This window comes from Lolium perenne, chromosome 7, assembly GCF_019359855.2.
Source record: "Lolium perenne isolate Kyuss_39 chromosome 7, Kyuss_2.0, whole genome shotgun sequence".
Classification (NCBI taxonomy): domain Eukaryota; kingdom Viridiplantae; phylum Streptophyta; class Magnoliopsida; order Poales; family Poaceae; genus Lolium; species Lolium perenne.
In genome coordinates, this window is record NC_067250.2 from 119489059 (window position 1) to 119512815 (window position 23757).

At 43.9% G+C, this 23757-nt stretch overlaps 2 protein-coding genes across 2 annotated transcripts; one reads left to right on the forward strand and one right to left on the reverse strand.

Annotated features, from left to right (window-relative positions):
- Positions 1-4425: 4425 nt before the first annotated feature.
- LOC127323901 (uncharacterized) lies at positions 4426-5277 on the reverse strand. Its single transcript, XM_051352002.1, has one exon. It carries the CDS (start codon positions 5275-5277, stop codon positions 4426-4428), a length of 852 nt encoding a protein of 283 aa, XP_051207962.1.
- Positions 5278-16689: 11412 nt separating this feature from the next.
- On the forward strand, positions 16690-21511 carry LOC127323962 (probable glucan 1,3-beta-glucosidase A). The gene is made up of 10 exons (XM_051352081.2): positions 16690-17159; positions 17236-17342; positions 17438-17557; positions 18410-18589; positions 18728-18886; positions 19000-19169; positions 19273-19425; positions 19907-20259; positions 20435-20614; positions 21190-21511. Exons 1-10 carry the CDS (start codon positions 17084-17086, stop codon positions 21267-21269), a joined length of 1578 nt encoding a protein of 525 aa, XP_051208041.1. The 5' UTR covers positions 16690-17083; the 3' UTR covers positions 21270-21511.
- The last annotated feature ends 2246 nt before the right edge of the window (positions 21512-23757 follow it).

Sequence of the window (23757 nt, forward strand, 5' to 3'; positions counted from 1 at the left end):
GTATGCGGGAGTATGACTTAGTCACTCCAAATTTCATGTATCATCGGTGCTATCTCGAGTCAATTGAATCATTCGAAAATGGACACCAAACACATCACGGGTAATATAATTCACATGATTCATTCAACAAAGTTTGGTACAATAAATTATTACACATCATTTCTTCCCTTGTGTCCCCGCTTGCTTACGATTGTGCCGTATCCATGGAGCATCCTCATCATTTAACTTAATGCTTGGGTCGGTGTTCACTTTGAAGGGCGGAATTTCAGCAAACATATTATAATCTTCGACATGTCTGTCTTGTCCTCCACTCCCACGATGTTTCTTTTCCCCTGAAAGAACAATGTGGCGCTTTGAATCATCGAACGATGTGCGATCATTTTCTTATCTTTCCGTTTCCTCGGTTTGCTACTCATGTCCTTCACATAGAAAACCTGAGCGACATCTTTCGCTAGGACGAATGGTTCGTCAAGATAACCAAGATTGTTGAAATCCACCATTGTCATTCCGTATTGCTGGTCCACCTTTACCCCACCTCCTGTTAGCTTGAACCATTTGCACCGGAACAAAGGGACCCTAAAGGAGGGTCCATAGTCAAGTTCCCATATCTCCTCTATGTAACCATAATATGTGACCTTTTGCCCATTCTCGGTTCTGCATCAAAGCGGACACCACTGTTTTGGTTGGTGCTCTTTTTATCTTGGGCGATCGTGTAAAATGTATTCCCATTTATCTCGTACCCTTGGAAAGTCGTTATAGTCGAAGATGGTGTCTTGGCCAACATGTACAGCTGATCTACAACCTTATTGTCACTCATTAAATGTTTTTCTCAACCAACTGCCGAAAGTCTCCATGTGGGCCTTCCTAATCCAGGATTCGGGCTTCCAGGGTTGTCCGAGCGTAAAATATTCTTGTGTTTCTCAAAGTACGGAGCAACCAAGCTGGAATTGGTCGAAGCGTGTGGTGTGCTTGATCGAGAGAATGGCCGTCCATACATATCATTGATTTCCTTCCGATCGTGCCTTTTCCACTTAGTCTCCCCTCGTGCCGCGATTGAGGAAGACCAATCGGCTTAAGGTCAGGAACAAAGTCAACACAAAACTCAATTACCTCCTCATTTCCATAGCCCTTGGCGATGCTTCCTTACGGCCTAGCACGGTTACGAACATATTTCTTTAATACTCCCATGAACCTCTCGAAGGGGAACATATTGTGTAGAAATACGGGACCGAGAATGGAAATCTCATCGACTAGGTGAACCAGGAGGTGCGTCATAATATTGAAGAAGGATGGCGGGAACACCAACTCGAAACCGACAAGACATTGGATCACATCGTTCGTAACCGTGGTAGAACTTCTGGATTGATTACCTTCGAGAGATTGCATTGAGGAATGCACATAGCTTCACAATGGCTACTCGAACATTTTCCGGCAGAGCCCTCAAAGCAATCGGAAGCAATTGCGTCATAATCACGTGGCGGTCGTGAGACTTCAGGTTTTGGAACTTTTTCTCCGCCATGTTTATTATTCCCTTTATATTGGACGAGAATCCTGACGGGACCTTCATCTTGCTCGAGGCATTCAAAAAAGATGACCTTCTCTTCTTTGGTCGAGCGTAGCTGGCACGACCTTGAAACCGTTCCGGATGCTTTGGTCATCGGGGTCTTTCAAACTTTGCTGGTCTGCCGTGCTTCCTTTGTATCATTTGACTTCCCATACACGCCCAAGAAGCTTAGGATGTTCACGCAAATATTCTTCGTAACGTGCATCACGTCGATTGCAGAGCGGACTTCTAGGACTTTCCAATATTCTAGCTCCCGAATATAGATTTCTTCTTCCACATGGCTACGTGCCCGTCGGCTCCCTTCGGAACCGATTGTCCGCCAGGACCCTTTCCAAAGATGACTTTCAAACCCTTGACCATATCAAATACCTCGGTACCGGTGTGTTCCGCAGGCTTCGGCCGGTGATCTGCCTTGCCGTTGTAATGCTTGCCTTTCTTTCTTCTTGGATGACCTTTCGGAAGAAATCGACGATGCCCAAGGTACACGTTCTTCTTACAATTTGGCAAATGTACACTTTCGGTCTCATGTAAGCGGTGCGTGCATGCATTGTATCCCTTATTTGACAGTCCCGAAAGGTTACTAAGAGCAGGCCAATCGTTGATGGTTACGAAAAGCAACGCTCGTAGGTCAAATTCCTCTTCTTTGTGCTCATCCCACACACGGACACCAGGTCTGCCCCACAGCTGTAAAAGTTCATCAACTAATGGCCTTAGGTACACATCGATGTCGTTGCCGGGGTGCTTCGGACCTGGGATGAGCACCGGCATCATAATGAACTTCCGCTTCATGCACAACCAAGGAGGAAGGTTGTAGATGCATAGAGTCACGGGCCAGGTACTATGGCTGGAGCTCTGCTCGCCAAAAGGATTCATGCCATCCGTACTTAGACCAAATCTTATGTTCCTTGCGTCGGCTGCAAAATCTTTGAACTCTCTGTCGATCTTTCTCCATTGCGTTCCATCTGCGGGGTGTCTCAACTCCCCGTCCGACTTACGGTCCTCTTTGTGCCATCGCAACAACTTGGCATGCTCTTTGTTCTGAACAGACGTTTCAACCGTGGTATTATAGGAGCATACCACATCACCTTGGCGGGAACCCTCTTCCTGGGTTTACGGCCCTCAACATCGTCACCAGGGTCATCGCCTGCGATCTTATAACGCAATGCGGTGCATACCGGGCATTCATTCAAATTCTCGTATTCACCGCGGTAGAGGATGCGATCGTTGATGCATGCATGTATCTTCGAACCTCTAAACCTAGAGGGCGAGACAACCTTCTTTGCTTCGTACGTAGTGGCGGGCAACTCGTTATTCTTTGGAAACATATTCTTCAACATTTTCAGCAAGTTTTCAAATGCCGAGTCAGCTACACCTGCCTGTGCCTTCCATCTCAGCAAATCCAGTGTGCAGCCCAGCTTTTTCAGACCATCATCGCATCCGGGTACAGCGCCTTCTGTGATCCTCTAACATGCGATCCAAATTCTCCCTCTCTTTTTCGGTTTCGCGGCGTCTCCGTGCATCAGCAATGGTCCGACCAAGATCATCAACGGGATCATCACGTGCCTCTTCTTCACCTTCCCCTTCATCGTCCCCTTCACCTTCAGCATCCTCCATGAAAGTATCACCGAAATGAGCAAGATAGCTTTCATCGATGAAATCATCCCCTTCTTCATCTTCTTCCATTATAACCCCTCTTTCTCCATGCTTGGTCCAACAATTATAGCTTGGCATGAATCCGTGCCGAAGCAGGTGCATGTGAACATCTCTTGAGGAAGAGTAACCCTTCGATTCTTACATTTAACACATGGACAGATAACAAAACCCTCTGCTTGTTCGCATTAGCCACTACGAGGAAATCTTTCAAACCCGCACTGAACTCGCCGGAGAGTCGGTTACCGTACATCCATTGTCGATTCATCTGCATTATTATAATATAAAATATATAATTAACCATCATGCATTTGTTAAACTAACTAGCTACAAACAATATAAATTAAACAATGAACTAATGCACATTTTATCAACGACACATCAAAGGTTCAAGTTGCTAACCGCGATCGAGGAGGAAAAAATAAATGAGAAAGCTCAAGTGTGGCTCCAACACTTCATATCATGTTTGTTTCATGCTCTTGGGGCATTTCATCAAACACCTTATGTGCATAAGAGGAACCAAAATCAAACCTAACACCCACTTGTGAAGCTTGTGAAGAGAATGGCACCAAATGGCTAAGTGTTGGCTGCTGGATGGGTATATATAGGGGAGGGGCTTTAGTCCCGGTTGGCCTGGCCAACCGCGACTAAAGGCCTTCGGGCACCTTTAGTCGCGGTTGGCCTGGCCAACCGCGACTAAAGACCCCCCACGTGCACCGGCTGGCCACCGAGCGCCCTGGGCCCAGGCCTTTGGTCGCGGTTCTCCTCCCGAACCGCGACTAAAGGTACCATTTGTCGCGGATCCTGCAGCATCGCGACTTATGGGGCTCACCCGAAGCCTGTTTTTCCACCAGTGTTTTGTCGAGTTGTGCGCCCCGCAGATCCGGATCTGATTGGTTTTTGTTTTTATTAGTGTAGTTTCATATTAGTCTCTTTTCATATCTATGTTTATTATTATTGGTGATGGTTGTTGTTCTGGTGGGAAAAAAATAAAAGGAAAATCCTTGTGTGAAAAAAATCAGTGTCCTCGTGGCAACCAGACCTCGATAGGGAAAAGGCAAGACAAACATACACAACCCATTTCTGCTCGCACGGACTGCCAGAAAACAAAACAACGTAAACACATGCAGTCAACCCAACAATTTCCAACATATCTAACGGTTGTGCTGTTAGCTCTTTTTTTTTTTTTGAGCGGGGGAAAGCGGCCTTTATTAATCAGAGGTAATCGATACATGGAATCCCTCTGGCGGCCTAACTAGCCACACCCGGTGGTCTGGTTCATCATAAACTACACTTCTAGCTAAACAATGTGCTTCTTTATTCGAAATCCTAGCTTCGTGGCGGAACTCAAGAGCATCAAAATCGCCCTTAGACTCCTTGATCTCTCTCACAATGTGAGCGTAACTTCCGAGTGTCCCCTCGTCCAGGCTAGTGACAACATTCTTACGGTCCGTTGCCACCATAACCCTGCGGCCGTGTATGTCTTTTGCCAGGGCGCAGGCCTCCCTGCACGCCAACGCCTCCAGGATCTCAGCGCTAGACTTTCCAGGGAACACGAGCGTCGATGCCCCAGCGAACACTCCATCCTCCGTTCTGGCTATCGCCGCCACCGTGCCGTAGCCTCCATTCTTGCCCACCGCAGCGTCAACATTGATCTTGATCATCCCCCTTGGTGGCGGGATCCATCCCATCGCCCGCTGCTCAGTGACGGTAGCTGGTTCCTTCTTCCTAAGTTCCTTGCACTGTTTCAGGTCCGTTACAAACCTCTCCGCGAACAAGTGAACCGGCAGAGGGCTCTGAAAAATCTGCTCGTGGATCGCCTTCCTTCTGGCATGCCAGATGGCCCATAGCGTAACCAGCACCGTCGTGAGATCATCATGCTTCAAGGTTTTGATCAATCCTGCAATCCACGCCCTTGCATCGCCATCGTCCGAACTGCTGACGTGCTCCGTTACTTCTTCATATAACAAAGCCCACACACATCGGGACATAGAATAATCTAGCAGAGCGTGCCTCCAAGAGTCACAGGCGCCACACAGCTGGCAGCGGTCATCGTCCGCCATACCCCATCTATGCCTCAACACATTCGACGGCAAAGACTGGTTGGCTAGTCTCCAAAGAAAGACCCTAATTTTAGACGGAACTTGGGTTTTCCAAATCGAGCTCCATTCCTTCGTTATTCCCGCCTCATTCGAGTTCGTGGCCCTGCTATCCAGCCACGCCTCTCGCTTCTCCCGCATATCGACCAACATACGATATGCCGAACGCACGGAGAATACACCCTTTTGCTCGTAGTGCCAAGCCCAGAAGTCATCGTGTCTCCTGCTGGATATAGGAATCTCCTTGATCGCGTCAACATCCATCGGTAAGAAGCATTCCCTGAGCTTCTCCTCGTTCCAAGTTGCAGAGCTCGAGTTGATAAATTCGGCCACTGCGTGAGGCGGATTCCTGGCCAGACAAGCCATAGGTTTTTTTTTTGATGTAACCATATATTTCATTAGACAATCTGTTTACAGAGATTACACATATGGTCACCACACAAGACAAATATTTGCATCAAGCAACTTTGCACAAGAAAACTCACAAGAAGTCAAACTACAAGTTCGCCCTTGGAGAAACATGTACCTCGCCGAAACATCGTCAATCTTCCTCCACTGTCATCATGGTAGCGCTGGAAAAAGAGGCGAACAACCACCACACCTAGATCTGGGAGAGCACCATCGCATTCAATGATGCTTTTTGAGCCGATGAACCGGGTCCTCGCAGAGAACGAGCCCGAGACTTTGTGGCACGTTGGCCGAGGATCTTCCTTGTGGTCACCAGATCCCAGCACCGTCATCTTCTTCAGACTTAGTCTAAGAAGACAAACGCTGCCGCCTGCCATCATCCTCACACCCAACTGCAAGACACCAGACATAACTGCAGCAGCCAACGCAACCGTCACCCGCGAGAGTGCCGAACGCCAACCACGAATCTCACCAGATCCAAAGACTGGCGAGAAGACCAGGCCACCTGCCCTCCGACATCACCGGTTAGAGCAACGCCGAGATGGAGAAAGAGCAGAGGCAAATTATTCCGACGCGACGCAATCTTCTCCATAGAACGGCGCCCCAAGAAAACACTTGCCAACCCTAACTACTGGTCGGAGCCGATACTCCGGGGTCCCCACCCCCTCCCGTCGCCGGAACGGCCGACGGCGGAGGCAGGGACCGGCGGCTGGCCGGTGTAGTTTGCCGGCAGAGATCGCCCGCTATCTTTTCGTGGGAGCGGTTCCTGGTTTCGTGTGGGAGCGTTTGCAAACATGCCATAGGTTGTGCAGTTAGCTGACATAAGAAAACCTGATGGTTGCCTCGTTGCCTTTCTTCGCGTTGAAAGACGGGAGGTGCTGTACACCAACCCGATCGGTGGATACCGATTGCCGCACACCCTTTGGTAGGTATTGGGCCAGCCCAACGATTTTTTTTGCCTATTTCGAATTTTCGTTATTTCCTGCTGTTTCTTTTCTGTTTTTTTGTGTTTTTAAGTTTTGAATATTTTAAAATTCTGAACTTTTTTCAAACCTGATTTTTTCAGAATTTGAACATTTTTCAGATTGGAACAATTTTCAAATTGGAACAACTTTTAAATTTGAATAAATTTTGAACATTTTTTAGAATGAACATTTTTTTAAAAATTCGATTTTTCCAAAAATTTGAACATTTTTCGAAAATGAACATATTTTAAATGTGAACATTTTTCGATTATGAACATTTTTTGGATATGAACAATTTTTAGCTTTGAACAATTTTCGTTTTGAACACTTTTCAAAATTTGAATTTATTCGAATTTGAACTATTTTCAAATTTGAACTTTTTCGGTTTTGAAAAAAAATAAATAGAAAAGAAAAATAAAAGGAAACAAAATAGAAAATATAAAAAAAGAAAAAAAGAAACAGAAACAGAACAGAAAATAAAAAATAAAGAAAAAAAAGTTAAACTGGGCCAGGCCCAATACCCGAACAGGATGTGCGGTGCCTGGTAGGCACCGACCTGATCGGTGTATAGGATTTTCCTAAAAGACTAGCCCGGTCTTTCGGTTCAAGGACACGGGCTGGGCCGCTTGTAATCCATATTTTCTGTGAATTTTGCATGGAATGTACAGGTACTACGTGGGCTAAGACCTAGCCCGGGCTGCCCGGGCCCAGATCCACCCCTGATTAGAGACGTAAATATAATTATAATTCCTAATATAATCAACAGTCAAAATTCAAATAAATTAAATGAAATATTTAGAATCATTACCCACAAAAATCAGTACAATTACTGTTATGAGTTCGTGACCGAACTCTCGAGCTCGAGAGTATCTCTTCTTTTTAATAAAATAGAAAACATATTTATAGTTCAATTTTTTTAAAAAAGGGACATAGTCAATGATGCAACCTACAAGTATGCAAATTTTGAGTACCAAATTCTTTGGATTGTGGGCTCCAAAAACTGACAAAAGCTGGTAAAAAAAATAAAGATTTGAAAACAAATGTACTCAGATCCACGGCTTGTCATTTTGTGTAGCTAAAATGCAACGTACATGAAATTGATATTTTACATGTTTTCGAGATAAACCATTGGCTACATCTGGATTTTTGTCAATTTTTATAAACTTGTAAATGTGATTTTCGAATTTTTTAAACAAGGATTCACTGGTGTTCCACCTTTTTTTTAAGGGAACGGTGTTCCATCCGTTCGTAAGGGCATCTCCAACGGGGCGACGCAAACGGGTGCTGAGTGACCGTTTGTGTCCGCCGTGACCGAAAATACGTCTGGCCCTTCTCCAGCGGGGCAACGCAAAGTGACCGGGCTATCCGCAGCGACGCAAACCTGTCCCAAATATGCGCCAGGTTTGCGTTTCCGTGGACACTCCGCGGTCGCGCCGAGCATCCTGCTTTTATTACCCGGTCCCGCAAGTCAGTGACAGCGAAATCGATCTCTTCGATTTGCTTCTTTTTCCTATTCTTTGTTGCCCTAGTGCGACGCCACCACCCTAACCCTCCCCGCCGCTGTCCCGCCCCAGCGTCGTACTCGTCGTCGGCTCGGTTCTCACCGCGCGGGAGAGCAGGATCGTACTCGGGGTTGGCTAGGGCGCGTACTGATGGCGTGTAACTCACACGTTCGTTGGGAACCCCAAGAGGAAGGTATGATGCGCACAGCAGCAAGTTTTCCCTCAGAAAGAAACCAAGGTTTATCGAACCAGGAGGAGCCAAGAAGCACGTTGAAGGTTGATGGCGGCGGGATGTAGTGCGGCGCAACACCAGGGATTCCGGCGCCAACGTGGAACCTGCACAACACAACCAAAGTACTTTGCCCCAACGAAACAGTGAGGTTGTCAATCTCACCGGCTTGCTGTAACAAAGGATTAACCGTATTGTGTGGAAGATGATTGTTTGCAGAAAACAGTAGAACAAGTATTGCAGTAGATTGTATTTCAGTATAAAGAATTGGACCGGGGTCCACAGTTCACTAGAGGTGTCTCTCCCATAAGATAAACAGCATGTTGGGTGAACAAATTACAGTTGGGCAATTGACAAATAAAGAGGGCATGACCATGCACATACATATTATGATGAGTATAGTGAGATTTAATTGGGCATTACGACAAAGTACATAGACCGCCATCCAACTGCATCTATGCCTAAAAAGTCCACCTTCAGGTTATCATCCGAACCCCCTCCAGTATTAAGTTGCAAAGCAACAGACAATTGCATTAAGTATGGTGCGTAATGTAATCAACAACTACATCCTTAGACATAGCATCAATGTTTTATCCTTAGTGGCAACAGCACAACACAACCTTAGAACTTTCTGTCACTGTCCCAGGTGTCAATGCAGACATGAACCCACTATCGAGCATAAGTACTCCCTCTTGGAGTTACAAGCATCTACTTGGCCAGAGCATCTACTAGTAACGGAGAGCATGCAAGATCATAAACAACACGTAGATATAACTTTGATAATCAACATAACAAGTATTCTCTATTCATCGGATCCCAACAAACGCAACATATAGAATTACAGATAGATGATCTTGATCATGTTAGGCAGCTCACAAGATCCGACAATGATAGCACAATGGGGAGAAGACAACCATCTAGCTACTGCTATGGACCCATAGTCCAGGGGTAGACTACTCACACATCACACCGGAGGCGACCATGGCGGCGTAGAGTCCTCCGGGAGATGATTCCCCTCTCCGGCAGGGTGCCGGAGGCGATCTCCTGGATCCCCCGAGATGGGATCGGCGTTGGCGGCGTCTCTGGAAGGTTTTCCGTATCGTGGCTCTCGGTACTGGGGGTTTCGTCACGGAGGCTTTAAGTAGGCGGAAGGGCAGGTCAAGAGGCGGCACGTGGGGCCCAAACCATAGGCCGGCGCGGCCAGGGGTGGGGCCGCGCCGCCCTAGGGTTTGGCCACCCCGTGGCCCCTCTTCGTTTCGTCTTCGGACTTCTGGAAGCTTCGTGGAAAAATAGGCCCCTGGGCTTTGATTTCGTCCAATTCCGAGAATATTTCCTTACTAGGATTTCTGAAACCAAAAACAGCAGAAAACAAAGAATCGGCACTTCGGCATCTTGTTAATAGGTTAGTTCCAGAAAATGCACGAATATGACATAAAGTGTGCATAAAACATGTAGATAACATCAATAATGTGGCATGGAACATAAGAAATTATCGATACGTCGGAGACGTATCAGCATCCCCAAGCTTAGTTCTGCTCGTCCCGAGCAGGTAAAACGATAACACAGATAATTTCTGGAGTGACATGCCATCATAATCTTGATCATACTATTTGTAAAGCATATGTAGTGAATGCAGCGATCAAAACAATGTATATGACATGAGTAAACAAGTGAATCATAAAGCAAAGACTTTTCATGAATAGCACTTCAAGACAAGCATCAATAAGTCTTGCATAAGAGTTAACTCATAAAGCAATAATTCAAAGTAAAGGCATTGAAGCAACACAAAAGAAGATTAAGTTTCAGCGGTTGCTTTCAACTTGTAACATATATATCTCATGGATATTGTCAACATAGAGTAATATAATAAGTGCAATAAGCAAGTATGTAGGAATCAATGCATAGTTCACACAAGTGTTTGCTTCTTGAGGTGGAGAGAAATAGGTGAACTGACTCAACATTGAAAGTAAAAGAATGGTCCTTCATAGAGGAAAAGCATCGATTGCTATATTTGTGCTAGAGCTTTGATTTTGAAAATATGAAACAATTTTGTCAACGGTAGTAATAAAGCATATGTATCATGTAAATTATATCTTACAAGTTGCAAGCCTCATGCATAGTGTACTAATAGTGCCCGCACCTTGTCCTAATTAGCTTGGACTACCGGATCATCACAATGCACATGTTTTAACCAAGTGTCACAAAGGGGTACCTCTATGCCGCCTGTACAAAGGTCTAAGGAGAAAGCTCGCATTGGATTTCTCGCTATTGATTATTCTTCAACTTAGACATCCATATCGGGACAACATAGACAACAGATAATGGACTCCTCTTTTATGCATAAGCATGTAACAACAATTAATAATTTTCTCATTTGAGATTGAGGATATATGTCCAAAACTGAAACTTCCACCATGGATCATGGCTTTAGTTAGCGGCCCAATGTTCTTCTCTAACAATATGCATGCTTAACCATAAGGTGGTAGATCTCTCTTACTTCAGACAAGACGGACATGCATAGCAACTCACATGAATTTCAACAATGAATAGTTGATGGCGTCCCCAGTGAACATGGTTATCGCACAACAAGCAACTTAATAAGAGATAAAGTGCATAATTACATATTCAATACCACAATAGTTTTTAAGCTATTTGTCCCATGAGCTATATATTGCAAAGGTGAATGATGGAATTTTAAAGGTAGCACTCAAGCAATTTACTATGGAATGGCGGAAAATACCATGTAGTAGGTAGGTATGGTGGACACAAATGGCATAGTGGTTGGCTCAAGTATTTTGGATGCATGAGAAGTATTCCCTCTCGATACAAGGTTTAGGCTAGCAAGGCTTATTTGAAACAAACACAAGGATGAACCGGTGCAGCAAAACTCACATAAAAGACATATTGAAAACATTATAAGACTCTACACCGTCTTCCTTGTTGTTCAAACTCAATACTAGAAATTATCTAGACCTTAGAGAAACCAAATATGCAAACCAAATTTTAGCATGCTCTATGTATTTCTTCATTAATGGGTGCAAAGCATATGATGCAAGAGCTTAATCATGAGCACAACAATTGCCAAGTATCACATTACCCAAGATATTTATAGCAATTACTACATGTATCATTTTCCAATTCCAACCATATAACAATTTAACGAAGGAGAAACTTCGCCATGAATACTATGAGTAGAAACCAAGGACATACTTGTCCATATGCTACAGCGGAGCGTGTCTCTCTCCCATAAAGTGAATGCTAGGATCCATTTTATTCAAACAAAACAAAAACAAAAACAAACCGACGCTCCAAGAAAAAGCACATAAGATGTGATGGAATAAAAATATAGTTTCAGGGGAGGAACCTGATAATGTTGTCGATGAAGAAGGGGATGCCTTGGGCATCCCCAAGCTTAGACGCTTGAGTCTTCTTAATATATGCAGGGGTGAACCACCGGGGCATCCCCAAGCTTAGAGCTTTCACTCTCCTTGATCATGTTGCATCATACTCCTCTCTTGATCCTTGAAAACTTCCTCCACACCAAACTCGAAACAACTCATTAGAGGGTTAGTGCACAATAAAAATTAACATATTCAGAGGTGACACAATCATTCTTAACACTTCTGGACATTGCATAATGCTACTGGACATTAGTGGATCAAAGAAATTCATCCATCATAGCAAAAGAGGCAATGCGAAATAAAAGGCAGAATCTGTCAAAACAGAACAGTTCGTATTGACGAATTTTAAAATGGCACCAGACTTGCTCAAATGAAAATGCTCAAATTGAATGAAAGTTGCGTACATATATGAGGATCATGCACGTAAATTGGCTTAATTTTCTGAGCTACCTACAGGGAGGTGGGCCCAGATTCGTGACAGCAAAGAAATCTGGAACTGCGCAGTAATCCAAATCTAGTACTTACTTTTCTATCAACGGCTTAACTTGGCACAACAAAACACAAAACTAAGATAAGGAGAGGTTGCTACAGTAGTAAACAACTTCCAAGACACAAAATAAAAACAAAGTACTGTAGGTAAAAACATGGGTTGTCTCCCATAAGCGCTTTTCTTTAACGCCTTTCAGCTAGGCGCAGAAAGTATGTATCAAGTATTATCAAAGGATGATGCATCGTTATCATGAGCTCCCCCATCCATAGTGGTACTAAGGGCTTTGTCAATTTTAGGCCTATAATAATACTTCTTTGGTCTAGGCACTTTAGAGACATACATAAACTTTTGCTCCTTACCCACATAAGCTTTCTCCTTATACTTAAGAGAAGAAAATGTTGAACCCAAGGTTCCCATAGCTTTTTCAAGTTCGTCAATCCTATTGATTTGATCATCATGGACAGCATTAGTTCCTAGGACACTAATTCTTTCATCAATTCCTCCTAAGGATTTATCAAGTTCATCAGTTTTATCAAGTAATATTTCCAATTTAGCTTCAATACTTGGAAAAATTTTCTCTATGGTTTCCAATTTTTTCATAACATCTTCAAGAGAGATTTCAGTTTTAACTTTATCAACAGGGGGTATTCCAAATAAACTCTCAATAATGCAACTAGCTTCTAATGCAGGAGTACTTAAGAAGTCACCTTTTGCGAGACTATCAAGAACATATCTATTCCAGCTAGAGATACCAACATAAAAATTCCTGAGTAAAATAATGGTGGAGTGTTTCTTAGTGCATCTATTATGGGCATCACTAATTCTATACCAAGCATCTCTCAAACATTCTCCCCCTCGTTGCTTAAATGTACGAACTTCAACTTCAGAATTACTCATTTTAGTACTAGTAAATAAAGCAAACTAGATAAAGTAAATGCAAGTAAAGTAATTTTTTTTTGTGTTTTTGATATAGCAAACAAGATAGCAAATAAAGTAAAACTAGCAACTAATTTTTTTTTGTATTTTGATTTAGTGCAGCAAACAAAGTAGTAAATAAAACTAAGCAAGACAAAAACAAAGTAAAGAGATTGAGAAGTGGAGACTCCCCTTGCAGCGTGTCTTGATCTCCCCGGCAACGGCGCCAGAAAAAGAGCTTGATGGCGTGTAACTCACACGTTCGTTGGGAACCCCAAGAGGAAGGTATGATGCGCACAGCAGCAAGTTTTCCCTCAGAAAGAAACCAAGGTTTATCGAACCAGGAGGAGCCAAGAAGCACGTTGAAGGTTGATGGCGGCGGGATGTAGTGCGGCGCAACACCAGGGATTCCGGCGCCAACGTGGAACCTGCACAACACAACCAAAGTACTTTGCCCCAACGAAACAGTGAGGTTGTCAATCTCACCGGCTTGCTGTAACAAAGGATTAACCGTATTGTGTGGAAGATGATTGTTTGCAGAAAACAGTAGAACAAGTATTGCAGTAGATTGTATTTCAGTATAAAGAATTGGACCGGGGTCCACAGTTCACTAGAGGTGTCTCTCCCATAAGATAAACAGCATGTTGGGTGAACAAATTACAGTTGGGCAATTGACAAATAAAGAGGGCATGACCATGCACATACATATTATGATGAGTATAGTGAGATTTAATTGGGCATTACGACAAAGTACATAGACCGCCATCCAACTGCATCTATGCCTAAAAGTCCACCTTCAGGTTATCATCCGAACCCCCTCCAGTATTAAGTTGCAAAGCAACAGACAATTGCATTAAGTATGGTGCGTAATGTAATCAACAACTACATCCTTAGACATAGCATCAATGTTTTATCCCTAGTGGCAACAGCACAACACAACCTTAGAACTTTCTCGTCATCGTCCTGTGTGTCAATGCAGACATGAACCCACTATCGAGCATAAGTACTCCCTCTTGGAGTTACAAGCATCTACTTGGCCAGAGCATCTACTAGTAACGGAGAGCATGCAAGATCATAAACAACACGTAGATATAACTTTGATAATCAACATAACAAGTATTCTCTATTCATCGGATCCCAACAAACGCAACATATAGAATTACAGATAGATGATCTTGATCATGTTAGGCAGCTCACAAGATCCGACAATGATAGCACAATGGGGAGAAGACAACCATCTAGCTACTGCTATGGACCCATAGTCCAGGGGTAGACTACTCACACATCACACCGGAGGCGACCATGGCGGCGTAGAGTCCTCCGGGAGATGATTCCCCTCTCCGGCAGGGTGCCGGAGGCGATCTCCTGGATCCCCCGAGATGGGATCGGCGTTGGCGGCGTCTCTGGAAGGTTTTCCGTATCGTGGCTCTCGGTACTGGGGGTTTCGTCACGGAGGCTTTAAGTAGGCGGAAGGGCAGGTCAAGAGGCGGCACGGGGGGCCCAAACCATAGGCCGGCGCGGCCAGGGGTGGGGCCGCGCCGCCCTAGGGTTTGGCCAACCCGTGGCCCCTCTTCGTTTCGTCTTCGGACTTCTGGAAGCTTCGTGGAAAAATAGGCCCCTGGGCTTTGATTTCGTCCAATTCCGAGAATATTTTCTTACTAGGATTTCTGAAACAAAAAACAGCAGAAAACAGCAACTGGCACTTCGGCATCTTGTTAATAGGTTAGTTCCAGAAAATGCACGAATATGACATAAAGTGTGCATAAAACATGTAGATAACATCAATAATGTGGCATGGAACATAAGAAATTATCGATACGTCGGAGACGTATCACGTACCTGCCGACGATTTTGGGGCAAAACGTTGCTGGTTGCGCCGCCCTTGCGCGCCGCCCACGACTTGTTCGGTCAATTGCGCCGGTAGGTGTCTTCTCCTGTTTTCGGCGCTATTGTGCACGACCATTGATCCTTAGTTCGTACCCACGCATATGGACATGTGGCAGATGCTGGAGAAGTTCCACGCGAAGATCGTTGACTCCTCTTCCGATGAGGAGTCCGATCAGTCAACGCAGACATTGGCAACTACTGCGGCCTCCATGATCCACGAGTTCAATTCAAACCAGGGGCCGGTGCACCGGGGCTCTGTCAAGGGCCGCTCAAAAACCTGTCGCGCAACAGAGTGGAAGGGAAGCTTCGGCTCCACAAGGACTACTTCTCACCGATCCAGTGTTCAAGGAAAAAATGTTCTGGTGCCGGTACAGGATGTCAAGGGAGCCGTTCATGGTCATTCTCCGGGCCGTTAGACACTACGATCCCTACTTCCAATGTAGGCCCGATGCAAACAGGTGCGCATGCTTCACCTCCTACCAATAATGCTCCGCGGCTATTCGCATGCTATCATATGGAATGGCTGCATATTCGATGAGTATCTTCGAATGTGTGAGATAACCTGCCTTGATGCCATGTACAGGTTGTGCCGAGCTGTGATTGCCGTGTTCGGACATCATTACTGTAGGGAGCCAAATGTTGAGGATACAAGGCGGATGTTGTCTATCAACGAGTCTAGAGGGTTCCCAGAAATGATTGGCATCATAGATTGCATACACTGGGAGTGGAAGAACTGTCCATTTGGATGGCAGGGTCAGTACAGCGGGCATGCGGAGGGACGAACTATCATTCTTGAAGCTGTCATATCTCAAGATTTATGGATTTGTTAATTCATTCTTTGGCATGGCCTGTTCCAACAATGGCATCACTGTGTTGCACCGATCACCGGTTTTCAACAGGCTCATGCAAGGCAAAACTCCCCGGGTGAGCTATGAGGTCAATGGAAATGAATATGACAAGCCATATTATCTTGCTGATGGCATCTACCTTGACTGGGTCACACTAGTGAAGACTGTCCGTAATCCAAACTCCAAGCAGACGGGGAGGTTTGACAAGATGTAAGAGGCTTGCAGGAAAGATGTGGAGCGCGGATTTGGTGTGCTCCAAGCTCGGTGGGCAATTGTCCGTCACCCGGCAAGAACATGGTCGCTGAACACTATGCATGAGGTGATGACATGCTGCGTGATTATGCAGAATATGATCGTTGAGAACGAGTGTCCTAATGGCCGCAATAAGAACCACTGACGAGAACGTGCGCAAACGGCTGCAGACAGATTTGATTGAGCATCAGTGGGCATTGGTTGGCCATAAAGTGATTTCGTTAAAACTCTTTATTTTGTTATTTTCAAACTTCATAATTCATGCCCACGCGAAAATGCGTCGGACCGTTGAAGGTACCCAGGCACAAACGGAAGCGTATACAAAACGATATTTCTCGCGTCCGTCGCGCGGCGCAAATGAATCCTCGCGGACACTAATTTGCGGCGATGCCCTAACAATACACTGGGCCAGGAAAATCTTGGCCCAGTGTTGATGGAAACCCGGGCCAGAACCGTGGCCATAGACCATCGTCGCGCTGATGCTGTGTCTGCGCTCGCGTCTTGACACTGCCAGCGTCGGCCTCGATCGCGGCGGCCGGCTGGTGTCCGAGTCGCGGCACAACAGGCATGGACCAGGCAGCTGAAAGGAGAGCGAGCTGCCTGCCTGCCGGTGCCGGCGGTGCTCGTTTGCGTCTCCACTCCACCATTCCTTGGGATGAACTTGGCGATAAGGAAGGTACTACTATAAAATAGCACCGCGCAAAAGCCGAGATTCCCTGACTCCCCAGCCATGCCACACCCCACTTGGTTCCTGCCACCGGTGGGCTTGGAATCTACCGTCGCTTTCGCCCTATACAAGCTCCTCCTCCTCCTCCTCCTCCTCCTCCCCTGCCCCAGCCCTCGCGCGCACCACCTGCTCGATGCATTGCCCACATGGGCAGCCTCCCGCACACTGCTGTCCTGATCTTTGGGTTACTTTGCGTGCTCCAGCTGTCACACTCATCATCAGGTCTGAATTTACCCCGCCCCATGCGGTTGCTCTTGCCGTCTTGATGGTGCTCAAGTTGTGTGCTTTATCTTTGCAGACAACGACTTCACCAAGGTCAGGGCGGTGAACCTGGGGGGCTGGCTGGTCGTGGAGGGGTGGATCAAGCCTTCCCTGTTTGATGGCATCCCAAATGGGGACATGCTGGTAGGTCATCTCTCGTTCTCAATCGGAGCTACTCATGCTTTGTACGCTGCTGCGTGTTTTGCTTTCTTGTCATGTGGCTAGTGTTTTGCTTTCAGGATGGCACGCAGGTGCAGCTCAAGTCTGTTGCACTCCAGAAGTACGTGAGTGCAGCTGGTGGCGGTGGCGGGAACGTGGCTGTGGATCAGGATGTTGCTTCATCATGGGAGACTTTCAAGGTGAACTATCTAAGAAAACTGTTTTTAGATGAAGAATTCGAAAAGTGAGCTGATAATTGGTGCCTATACGGGAAGCTGAATGGTTGGACGAAACAACAATAAATAGACCCATTGGCATCACTATTTAGCAGGGGCGGAGCTTAGTTAAAGGAAAACCGTGCTACGGCCCGCCCAACTTTGGAGATTTTCTGCCTTCATGTTGACAAATTTAGCAGAAATAACAGCCCATATTAGTTTCTTTAAGCATACTGGTCCGTCCAGCTTTTCTTGGCAAGCTCCGCTAGTGCTATTTAGCCCTTCATTGGTTTTATAAAGCCACCATTTTCTGTTCTAAAGAGTTGAGGTAAAAACTGCACACAAAGTAGCATTTTCTTCAACACTACAAGGGCACTATTTCATTCCTGGTCTACAGTCCTGAAGTTCATCAGGTCTTTAAGTCACTCATGTGACTCAGGAAGCCCTAGTTAATTTAGGACTGACACAAAGTTTAAGGACCATTGTATAGTGTCTGAGGACTTGAGAGAAAAAAAATAAACTGTTTTTAGACACAGGTTAGGGAAAAAAATATCGCTTCACAATGTGCACATTGGAGAGTTCTAACTTGTATGTGAATGTGTGTTTCCCAGTGGCAGAAACTACACTTCAGTAAACTGAACAAGTGCAATACTTTTTTTCCATTCATTGTCTTCCGCAGCTGTCTTCAGTCTTCATAACTGACAGATAATTATAATATTCGAGGATAAAGAAACACAATTGAAACAAAAACTTTTTTATAATGGAGACTAGGTAAAGACTAAAGTTATTCATATGTTAGTTTGATCCTAATTGCATTTGTCTTGGTGTTATTATCAGCTATGGAGAGTTTCTGACAGTGAATTTCAATTCCGGAGCTTGAGCGGCCAGTTCTTAACAAGAAGTAATGATGATGTAATCTCAGCAACTACAGATTCACCAGGAGACTCAGAAACATTTTTTATTGAAAGGAATAATTCATTGCTTCATATCAAACTTTTAAATGGGAGCTATTTGCAGGTATTGATTGTGCTCTCAATATAATCTTGAGATGTCAGCAGTCATGCGGTCTCATCAGATTTCTTTTATGAAATGAAACAAATCAGCTTAAGCATCAGCATTTCCACCAGGATAGTTGACATATACTCCATTGTTCAGGTCACAAACAATAATCAGCTTACTTCGAATTATCGTTCCCAACCAGGATGGGGTGATGACATGGCAACATTTGAAATGACAATAGTTGCCAACTACTTGCATGGAGATTACCAGCTTGCTAATGGGTATGGACCTGTGCAGGCAAAATCTGTGTTGACGGTAAGTTTCATAGTTTCAGAGCTGTGTCATCTCCTCCCCAGTTTGCAGTGCAGAGTTTCTATCCCATGTGTCTTGGCATGCTCTGCTAATTTGCTGTATTACACAATTTACAGGAACACCGAAAGAGCTTTGTTACTGTAAAAGATTTCCATCTCCTGTCACAAAGCAAAATAAATGCAGTCAGGATTCCAGTTGGATGGTGGATTGCATATGATCCTGATCCACCTGCTCCATTTGTTGGTGGCTCCCTCGATAACCTTGATAGAGCATTCCACTGGGCACAGTAGGTCTAGCCTCTGAACTGTTCTTGATTTTTGTGCAAATAGTTATCCTGCTTTTTATGGTTTTGACACTGCATTGTATGGTGGGTCTGATTTTTGGATCAGGATTTTTGGTTTAAAGTGCATCATCGATCTTCATGCGGCTCCTGGATCTCAAAACGGAATGGAACACAGTGCTAGCAGGGATGGTTCAGTAGATTGGCCTTCAGAGGCTAACATACAAAAATCATTGGATGTCATTAATTTTTTAGCTCAAAGGTAACATGAACTGTTTCACTCTTTTTTCTTGTTTGTTATAGTAGACATTTTTTCTTTGTGTACAAGAAATATTTCTTGATGCGTCCATTTGTAAGTTGTAACATAAGGCGCATCAGCAAGTTGGAAAAAGACTTTGAGTTCTCATTCTCAATATTGTGAAGGATTTATTTCTTTCATGCTTGGCAGATCTTACAAATAAAAAGGCGGTGGACAATGAGCAGTGATAGACACTACATTTCACACGTCCTGGATTTTATCCCTTTCACCAGTATGCGCTCTTGGTCACTAGAATAATATGCAAAAGGCAACTTCAAACATACGTTAACAATGTATGATCTGTTCACTAATCAGGAGATGCATGAAAGTAAAGAGCTGTGTTTTTTGAGTCCTGTAAAACTGGCATTTTTATAACATGAACAACTAGATTCCACCTATCATTACTTTCTCAGTTTTACAGGACGCATTGTGTCTTTATCTGCAGGTATGCAGACAATCCCTCTCTCCTAGGTATTGAGCTTCTGAATGAGCCTTCCGCAGGAGCAGTCCCACTAGACATTCTAGTTTCGTATTACAAAAGAGGATACAAAATTGTACGAAGTTATTCAGAGACAACTTATGTTATATTCTGCCAGAGGATCGGAAATGCAGACCCAATGGAGCTTTATCAGGCTGATCTGGGTCCAACTAACACTGTTGTGGACTTGCATTACTACAATCTGTTTGATCCTTATTATGAGAAGCTTAATGCAACAGAGAACATACGGGTCGTTTACAAGAACAGACTGCCTCAAGTGCAGGCTTTGAATAGTGCAAATGGACCTCTTGTTTTCATCGGTAGGTTCTGCAATGTAAATTTTAATTGTTCTTTTGTACGTAATACATCTTATATCTACTTTAAAATAATCCAGACATGTCATTTGGTTTTATGTATCATTAAACGGTAGGGGTTTCTTATACTGGTTACTTAGTTTATCTACTCTTTACAAACACTTGCTATGACATTATTCAGGAGAGTGGGTCAACGAATGGAACGTGGCAAACGCTTCACAAGCTCAATACCAATTATTTGGAAAAGCTCAATTGGAGGTCTTCGGGGAAGCCTCCTTTGGCTGGTCTTATTGGACAGTCAGGTGCAACAGTGTCCATTGGGATTATGAATGGAACCTTAGAAATAGGTATCTTATTATTGGTAAGCAGTTTGTTCTTCAGAATTTACTATCATCATATAAATGGAGTTACATGACAATTAATTTTGTCCGGTTACATGTCATAATCCTTTTATCAGCACATGCATATGTTATGTATCACGTTCCATTAAACTCGTTTATTTCACAACTTGTCCTGATGAGTGACGACCATGAAAAATGTCTTATGAACTTGGTGACTCTGCTAGAGCTACGGATGCGAGTGGGATAAATCCATTTACCAGTCGAGTTTAAAAGTAATTTTACCAGTCCATCCCAGTTCATTTGCCTTGAGAAAAACTCAAGCACGCGTATAAAATGAACTAACAATTCCGTTGGAAGCATCTAGAGATTTTTTTTTGGAAGTAACATGATTTAACTAAGTAAGGTGGCCCAATGTGCCGACCCACTTGCATTCCTAGATAGAGTGTAGATGAACTGAGGCATCATCTGCTATTGTTAGAGAGATGCTGTTTTTTTGTTGCAAAGCTTTTGTTGCTTATGCAGCTATTATTTCCTTTTGCAGTTTGATTCAGTATAATTTTGCGTCTTTAACATTATATATACTTTTCCTCTTCAGGCAGTTCAACATTGGGAAGGCCACACTACATGATTCTTGTGACAGGATGCCTAGTGTATCTTTTGTCTATATTAACATGATACAGTAAAACATACAGCAAAAAATAGTTTAATACCCATTTAGAAAATGGAAGATGTCTGATAGTGTCTCTCTAATTTTGAGGCATTTATTCGTTCACACAAGTTGAAGTAAAGAGTTCCGGGTGTACATGTAGTTTTTTTTTCGGACATTACGTGTTCTGTTCAGTCTTCAGCAAATCCTTTTGAACTTTTTTTACAAAAAATTAAGAAAATACTAGTGCATCGGTGCAGCCTTTGCTGAACCTCGGAAAGTCTCGGACCTTATCTGAACTCTGAAGCAACCAAGCAAACCAACTCGTATGGTTTGGTGGACAACGAACGGGGAGCTCCCACCGCCGCTGGTTTGGTTGCAAATTGTTTGTTCCTAAGTAAGAAGTCTCGTTGGTGTTTCTCGTTTCTAGAAGCGAGCTTTGTGCATGCCGACCTAATAGTTTCAACGAAAAACGCTTCCTGAACGAAGAAAAAAAGGCTGGCTTTCCGAGTCCTCGCAACTCATATACAGTGACACGCTGGACGTTGGTGATGCGGCAAGCATGAAACAGCAATCACTTTCTGTCGTGCTAGTTGGTTTTGAAAAATATAAGTAGCAGTTGCAGACTGGCAGTACGTACTAGTCAGCAAATTACTACGGCAATCGCTGTTCAGCTAGACACATCCGTGCATGGCAGGTTCTTGTTCAGCTCGATGAAAAGCACCTACTACTACCAGTACCAGGTCACCACACCAACAGTCGATATCTCGGTACACAGCCGCGATCAGCGCATCGCGCTGCCCGGTCACAGGCGTGACGGACCCCGGCGAAGAAAACGCACCACACCATCCGAATTTTCGTTTCTTTCCTCAGCTGTCGGCTTTGACCCTGCACGGATCTGGCCCGCTCAAAACAGTGGACGTCGTTCTTTCATGCCCACGCAAAGATCGTGTAGTTTGTCATCAGTCATCGCCGCCGGCTCATTATCTCCAATCCACTAAGTACCACTGGTTCGGTCGACGGTCATTATTTATACTAGGAAGCATTGGCACGGCGACACGCCGTGCCGGTAGGGTTATCATGAGGGAATTAATAAAAAAATAGTAATATTTGTTTTTTTAATAGTTGTGGAAGAAAGTAATGTATTCTCGTAAGGCGATCGTGAGGCGATTAACAAAAGCTATTAATATCATTTTCGAATAGAAGAGGAGACAAATAGTGGAGTATTTTGTTTGTCGCAGTTTTCATAGCAGATCCATGAATATACTATTGAAGAAGGTAACTACATATGGAGAATTACCATCGGTAAATTGTTGCTAAAGATTGTTGCTCGTGCACATTTGGAATTTACCGATGAAGATTGTTGCCCGTGCACCTTTAAAAATTACAGGTAAAATCCACCGCTGAAGAAATATGTGTCTTTGAAAACCCTTTGTTAAATAATTACCATAAGGAAGTTACTATTTGGGACTGGTGATTTGCGTGGAATAACTAATGGCACGCCGATGAAGAATTAATGTCGAATAATCACTACAGATGTCAAAATCATGTGTGTAGAAATAACCATCAAAGAAACCGACAAATCACCTTCGAAGTTACCATGGTGAAACTACAACTCGGAAAATGTGTCAAAGAATAGAAAAAAGAAAAAAAGATCACTGCTAAAGAATTACTACAAAAGAATTACTCATCGTAGAGGAGGTACCTTCTGGTAACTACCGGTGGGACATTACAGCCGGGGAGTTATCTTAAAAAACTATCGTCGAAGAGTAAAAAGAGAGAAACGGAAAAAATGTTCAAAGGAGTGCCATTGGAGAGTTTCTCATCATCGAGGAGGTACCGTGGACTAAATACCATTATAAAGTTATGGGCGGAAAGTTATCTCCAAAATTTACCCTCAAAAAGTAAAAGGAGAGAAACGTAAAAATATTATGTCCCTAGTGAACATGCGGTGAAGCACTATGAGCTATATACATTCACACCGTACGGAGTATATATGTATACACTGGTTGCATGATATATTATGTCATGTATATTTTGTGATGTGTGTAGCACCACACAAAATTTACAGCTCGACGGAAAGAGTGAGAGTATTGAAACCACGTAGGGAAGCTACAAGTGAAAAGTTATGTCAGAGAATTATTTTCTAAGGAAAAGTTTAAGACTAATAGCCGACAGCAAATTACGGCCATAAAAGTAGGCAATCTCGAAGACTTGTCGTAGGGTAGCTACCGGAAGTGACCATCGAGTAATTAAATGATTTGAGAAAATACCACTGTCGAAGTAGGCTAACTACCGTTAGAAAGTTATGGCCTAAAATGTGTATTAAATCAATTTGCGTCAAAGATTAAGATCAGAAAATTGTGCCGAAAGATTACTGTCAAGTATTTTTTTTTAAAGGAGCTAAAAATGTACGGTCTATAAATTATGGCCATAAAGGTGTGCCAAGAAATTACTGCCAACTAGTTTAAGAAAAGTGACGTAAAAACGAGTTTTTTTTTGTTTGGAAGGTAGATG